The 6751-nt window shown below is 49.6% G+C and overlaps 1 protein-coding gene across 1 annotated transcript in view; it reads left to right on the top strand.

Moving 5' to 3' along the window:
- Positions 1–25: 25 nt before the first annotated feature.
- SLC22A16 (solute carrier family 22 member 16) overlaps positions 26–6751 on the top strand; it is a 42095-nt gene continuing 35369 nt past the window's right edge. Inside the window, exon 1 of the mRNA XM_040474378.1 lies at positions 26–139. Within this exon, the coding sequence (XP_040330312.1) occupies positions 87–139 (53 nt within the window). The 5' untranslated portion in view covers positions 26–86. The remainder of the gene's footprint in view (positions 140–6751) is intronic.

The following is a 6751-nucleotide window of genomic DNA, read 5'->3' as shown; positions in this document are numbered from 1 at the left end:
GGGCGGGGCGGGGCGCGGTGCCCGCCGTCCCGGGCGCTCAGCGCGCTCGGAGTGTCCAGCTGGGGAGCGCAGCGCACGGCGGCACCATGAAGCCCCACAATTTGGAGTTGATTTTTGACCACGTGGGGCACTTCGGCAGGTAGGGAGTTGGGGGTGGGCAGGGGGGAGGGCGGCGGAGGGGAGCGGGAGCCACGTGGAGGGGGCGCCGGTGGGGTCTGTTTCTTTCCGTTGCGGTGGGGGGGGGGGTTCTCGCGCGGCGCTCCCGATACGGAAACCTCTCCCGCTCGTTTCGTGGGGTAGTCGGGAGACCCGCGTCCGGACTCCGGGCCCAGGGCTGGGCTTGTCCTCTCGGACTCCGGCGCCGGGGTCTCCCCGACAGCGAGCAGCCCCCGCTGGGACTGGCCTCCGGAGTGGTGGCTGCTGCGAGCAGGTGGGACCCGGGGCGCGCCCTCTGCGGGAGCCCAAGTCCGAGGTCGGGCCGGGGCGGCCGGCTCACACGAGTGGAGGAGTGCCTGCTCCTGGCGGCCCGTTTCTCCAGTCCGCCAAACCGGCCCCTCTTTCACTTCCCCGGACGACTGCTGGACGACTGCTGACCAGCTCTGCCCCGTAGGGTCTGCCTCTGTGCCTGGCAGGCAGGTATTGCCCCAGGAAAATCCGTTAGTCAGATTTTGTTGCCATTTATAGAAGCCTAAAGATGTGCCAGGTACATTGTGTCGGCTTGTTACACACAGAGTTTCATTTGATGTCCTTGCAAAGGAGGTGTTTGCATCCTTATTTTAATGATTGAGAAACTGACACTGGTAGGGCCAGGGTCCCACAGACGCCACACGCTGGGACCCAGATTTAGCCACGTTGCACCCCCCCTTTCATTCGTCAAATTAATTAAGACATTAAAATATTGCATTCATTCATTCATTCATTCATAGAGAAACGCTCCTCTGTGACCCAGAGGCTTTTGGGAGGAGAGGCTGCTGGGTGAGGGGCTATACAGTAAGTATGACGATCAGAGGTTTGGAGCTAAGTCCTGGCCTGCCTCTTACCTCTAATATTCTGGTAATATTGTGCCTCAGTTTCCTATCCACAAAACAGGAATCACAATAATTCCTGCCTTACCTCCCAGGCTTGTAGTGAGGAGATGGTGTGGTGCTGTTTTCCAAGTCGGAAAGTTGCATAAATGTTGGTTATGATTCTGCGTGGCGGGAGGGAGAAGGCGGTTGAGCAGTCCTAGGAGGGGCAGGAGGTCCCAGCTCTCTCCTGCTTCCTCCTAATACCTGTGTTTCTTGAACACTGATCTGTGCCTGGCTCCGTCAGAAGCTTTTGGTACGTGCTACCTTCTTTCGTCTTCTCTACAGCTCCGTGAGATTGGTAGTATCACTCTCATTTTACACCTGAGAAAACTGGGGCTTGTGCCTACGTCACAGATCTGGTAATGGCAGGGAAGAATTGGATGTCGTTGGAAGTCCATCAGTCCCCATAGCCCACGCTCTCAACCATGATGCTCTGCTGAGCACGGTTAGGTACCATCCCCAGGATCCATCGGGCTCTTTAAATTTTTTTTTTTCAACGTTTATTTATTTTTGGGACAGAGAGAGACAGAGCATGAACGGGGGAGGGGCAGAGAGAGAGGGAGACACAGAATCGGAAACAGGCTCCAGGCTCTGAGCCATCAGCCCAGAGCCTGATGTGGGGCTCGAACCCACGGACCGCGAGATCGTGACCTGGCTGAAGTCGGACGCTTAACTGACTGCGCCACCCAGGCGCCCCTGTATTTTAGAGATTAACAAGGTCATTGTATCAGTTGGTGTTTGGCTAACAGAGATCCCTCAGTTGGAAGTTTGTCCCTCTCCAGTAACTATTCAGGGTAGGTTCTTCCCACGGGGTCATCCAGGGACCCAAGTGGGTGAGGCAGCCCTGTCATCCACAGCATGGGGCTCTCTCTCTCTGTGCTTGGGGCATCTGGTCCCATTGTCCTCACCTGCAGCAGTCAAACAGTCAAACGTAGCTCTCCATGGTGGGAAAAGGAGAGAGTGGATTTGGGGAGACAACTCTTAGCTGGCTACAATGATGTGTGCAAAAGTCTTAACATTCAGTAAGTTCTCAGTAAATCATGGTTATTATTGTTACCCGAGTCCCCATCCTGGTAGGAAGGGTTGGTTTGTGAAAGCAGCATGTAGCGAGGCAAAGATTACAAGCATGCTTACAAAAGGTGAAAACAGTGTGACCATGGCATGGGATCCCCAATTTTCTCTGAAATTTGCTGTAATTGTGCTTTTTTTATTGTTTATAAATAGAAAGGGAGGTTATCGTGTTTCGTTATTTAGCCTTCTTTTAGGGAAACCTAGTGAGAGTGTTAAGTAGGGAACCTTAATTATCTTTCATTTAGCATTAATCATTTCTAAGGGGAGGAAGCACTACCCTAGTCACCTTTAAGAGAGGGAAGCAGGACACCTAAGAATTAAAAAGCTGTTCCTGGTCTTGTCCTGAAGCCATACTGAAGTTCCATAAACTTCATGGATTAAGGCCCATGTGAGAGGGAAATGAGGAAGCATACTCAGGTATCTGTGCTGGGATAATCTCAGAACTGGTTCCCTGAGTTGTCTTGGCTTAAGGGGAAAAATAACTTAAAATACTAGAGTTGGAATGTGGAGCCTGTAGCTGATTTACACCTATGGACACAGGTAGTTTTGTTTTTTTCAATATATGAACCTGCTTTGGTTCATCTTTTCTGACTTCACCTTATGAACATCGTAATAGCCAGCACTTCTGTGCACTAACAATGTGCCATAGTGCTTTACATTAACCCTTCTCAGTCCCTCAACAACCCACTTTTCAGATAAGGAAACTGAGGCACAGAAAGTTTAAGGATCTTGCCCATGGTCCCAGGTGGTAAGTAACAGACACAAGATTCAAACCTTAGTAATCTGGCTCTGGAGGCCATGCTCTTGACCACAGAGGGGTACCACCAGTTACGTTTCTTTATACAGAATGATATAAATCTAGGACTGAAGGTAATTTTCTTCACCTGTCACCCAGATTGCATGGGTCCATTTCTGGTCATCTTTGCTTTTCCTTGCCTCTGGGGTTTCTGCCTACTGTGTCTGTATGATTCTTTTTTTCCATTAGTGTGCCTCTCTAGCTGTGAACAGAGTGCTGTGTTATATCTATAAGTGTTATCCCAGAGGGCCCTCAGGTTGGTCAGATTGATAACACCTGTTGGACCGTAATCTTTGTAAGGGAGAGAGTGGTATGTCAGAATGCTAGATGCCTCAGGAAGTAGGGTCTCGTTTTTTCCAGAAGTTATCCTTGCAACGAGGAAAGGGAAATTTGAGTTGCAAGGATACTCAGGACCTTTCCAGCATGTAGAAAGCATATTTCTGTGAGCCAGCATGGGTTGTTTGGAAACTGCGAAGAGGCGTATTATTCCTAGAGTATAAAGTATGAGGGTGACAGAAGGGAGGTCAGTTCACAATCATCTCTAAGAATATTTTTGTGTGGCATGCTGAGGAGTTCAGGTATTAGGAAGGTCACTTTGCAGAATGGAAGGTGCATTGGAGGGGCAGGAGTTTGGTAACAGCCCAGAGAAGACCTAGGTAAGAGCCCAGGCGGGAGATAAGGAGGGTCTGGACCGAGGCAGGGGGAGTGTGAGCAGGGAGGACTGGACAGTTTTGACAGGAGGGATTGATGGGGCCTTCTGGTTATAAAGGACAAGTGGGCAAGACACCCCCCCATTCCATGCATCCTATTTCTGGTTTGTGTAGATGATGGTGTCCTAAACTCAGAAACAGTTACACTCCAGGTGGGGCAGGCTTGGGGCTTGCATCAGTTTGAGAGTCTTGTGGGAATTCCAGGTTGAGGCATTTAACAGGCATTCGGATAAATGATGTATTGCTCAGGCAAGACGCCTCCTTGTCAGTATGGGTTGGGTGGCCATTCAGGGCTGAAGGCACAATGTGGACAGACTGGGTATGACTTGGTACCCATTCCAGTCAAGCCTCAGCAGGGCATTGCCGAGTACTTTTCCTGCTCTCTGGGTCCTGCAGGTATAAAACGTTTAAATTGATGTATTACATGTATACAGAAAAGTACGCACCATACTCTACAACCTGATGAATCATCATAAAGTGGACACCGCCAGACCACCCCTTCTCATGACCTCTCTCAAGCAATATCCTCTCCCCTCCCCCAGCCACGACTGTCCTCATAGCTATGGCCACGGGTTAGTTTTGTCTGATTCTAAACTTAAATAAATGGAGTAAAACATCATAGACTTTTGGTTGGGCTTCTTTTGTTCAACATCATATACGGGGGGGGGGGTCACCCACATTGAGCGCCATGGTAGTTTGTTGATTTTCACCGGCATGCAGGATGTCATGACACGAATATTCCACAGTTCATTCACTCACTGTTAACAGACATTTATATCGTCTCCAGGTTGGGTTTATCACACATAGTTCCTCTCGTCTATGTATTTTAAGGTCCTTGTGTATGCATTTCGTTGGGGGTACGTACCTGGGACAGGAATCCCTCTGGCCTAGTGTGCATGTGGTCAGCTGCCAGACAGATGTGCGAAGCGGCTGTGGCAAATTACACCCTCACAAGCTGTTTAGGAGAGTCCCAGTGGCTCCACAACAACTGTTAAATATTTTCAACGTCAAATCTTGTATTAACAGATAATTCAACTGAAGATTTTGATTTCCCGGGGTGGTGTTTCTCATCCATGTCAGAATCTCTTAGGAAGCGTTTTAAGCTTGTATAGAGTTCTGGATCCTACCTCAGACCTCCTGAACCACAATCACTAGGGGTGGGATAGAGAAGACAAATCCTAGTCTCAGAGGTTGCTGTGGTGGATGCTCTGTTGGTGTGTGTGTGTGTGTGTGTGTGTGTGTGTGTGTGTGTGTGTAAGTAGTTCTAGTGTTGACTGTGGGATTCAGGCTGGTTGGGGAAGGAATTGAAGCCAGGAAGGTGGCAATAAGCTAAAGAAGCTGGTGGGATCCAAAGACTGGGCACCTGGATGGTGCTGGGGATGGGGTCAATGGGAAGGACTAGGGGATATGGGGGAGAGTGGGAGGTTACGGTCAGCAGAATGTGAACTTTTCAATGGTGGAGCCATTCCAGGGGAAGAAACTACTTAGGTACCAACCCAGATGCTAACGTGCGTGATCCAACATACAGTGTTAGTAGAATAGGCACAGTAACCCACCCAGACAGTGCCAAATAAGGTGTCCTGTATGGCACGAGCAGCAGGCGTAACCTGGATGAGGGAAATGGGGAGCCTCTGCTGTGCAAGAACAGGCACAGCAGAATCTAGAATCTGCCTGACAGAAGCAGAACCACTCAGATGGAATTGTCTGACAGGATCCTTCTATCCTGTTACCCATCATCCTTGCAGGCTGGAAAGTGCTTCCTGAGAAATTGCCGGGGAAGGAAGAAACACTTCCTGAATTCACAAGCCTGTTCCCTGGCGCAGGTGACCCACCAACCACACCAGGTGCTCACAAGTAGCATAGTGTGTGCAGGCCAAGGGCAGAGCCTGACCCTGTGGCTCTCCAGGGATATCTAGTAGCCCATGCATGGGGGCTAGTGACCTGCAGGGGTGAGGGTTCAGGCACCACCATTTCAAGCTGTGATCTTAGCTTCTCAGGGTCTATTGAGTCACAGCAACTCAGGCTTGTCTTCCCAGCCTGCTGTTCCTACCCGGCCCCTCTGTATGGAATAGACCGAGGCAGATTTCTGATAGTTTTTCTTCAGGCAGGGGCGCCTTTTCTAGAAAAACAGAGCTGGCTCCTTTTAGCTGCAAGGACTCAGGCTTTAGCGCTCTAGGCTCTTTTCTTGGCTGCCCATCCCATACTCTGAGAATAGTATTTGTGTGTTCTCCCTCCCTTTCTGTTGCTAGAAAAAAGCCACTTGTTGCTTGCCTTTTGCTTTGTGTTTTTCTTTTCTGAACTAGCTGCTGGGGCCAGTGCCAAACACAGAGTTCAGCCTTGAAACCGTGGCCAGCTCCAGCGTGTGGTGTCTTGATGGCCACAATATGTTACATTGATTCCATTTTACTTCTTTATCGACGTGGGTTTCTATGAGACGTGAGGAACCGTGGCCACGTGCCAGCTTGGCAGTCATCCCCGAGGACTTGGGGACGTTGCCAGCTTGACAGTTTCACGGCACCACTTCTATGACTTTGCTTAGCGTTGCCACTTTGTGATAGTCTCCCAGGTGGGGTGTGTTCACCCCTCTGGCTGGCAAAGATGATCTTTGGAGCACCATGAAAACACCTACTTTGTACACGAATGTATACGTGTAAGTAAATATATATGACTTTATATTTCCATATGCATCATATGTATGTCACTTTAATCTGGGAATACGTGTATCCAGATATGCTCATTTTATACATCTGTGCCCACACATTCATTTTTTTGCTGGTGGAGAACCCAGTAAAAATTTTTTATACACTGGCCTCTTTTTTTTTTTTTTAAGTTGATTTGTTTATTTAGAGAGAGCGTGCGCAGGGGAATGGCAGAAAGAGAGGAAGAGAGAGAATCCCTTGCAGGCTCTGTGCTGTCATCATGGAGCCTGACACGGGGCCCAAACCCATGAACCATGAGATCATGGCCTGAGCTGAAATCAAGAGTCAGACGCTTAACTGACTGAGCTGCCCAGGTGCCCCCATACACTGGCCTCGTGAGCACCTCTCCTTACCAGAGGTACTGAGTATGCATTAACCTCAGCACTGTCCCTTTTACCCGGAGGGATT

Source organism: Herpailurus yagouaroundi, unplaced genomic scaffold (assembly GCF_014898765.1).
Source record: "Herpailurus yagouaroundi ecotype Mexico unplaced genomic scaffold, PumYag 139, whole genome shotgun sequence".
Lineage (NCBI taxonomy): Eukaryota > Metazoa > Chordata > Mammalia > Carnivora > Felidae > Herpailurus > Herpailurus yagouaroundi.
Note: the sequence above shows the minus strand (reverse complement) of the source record. Positions and strands in the feature narration are given on the sequence as shown.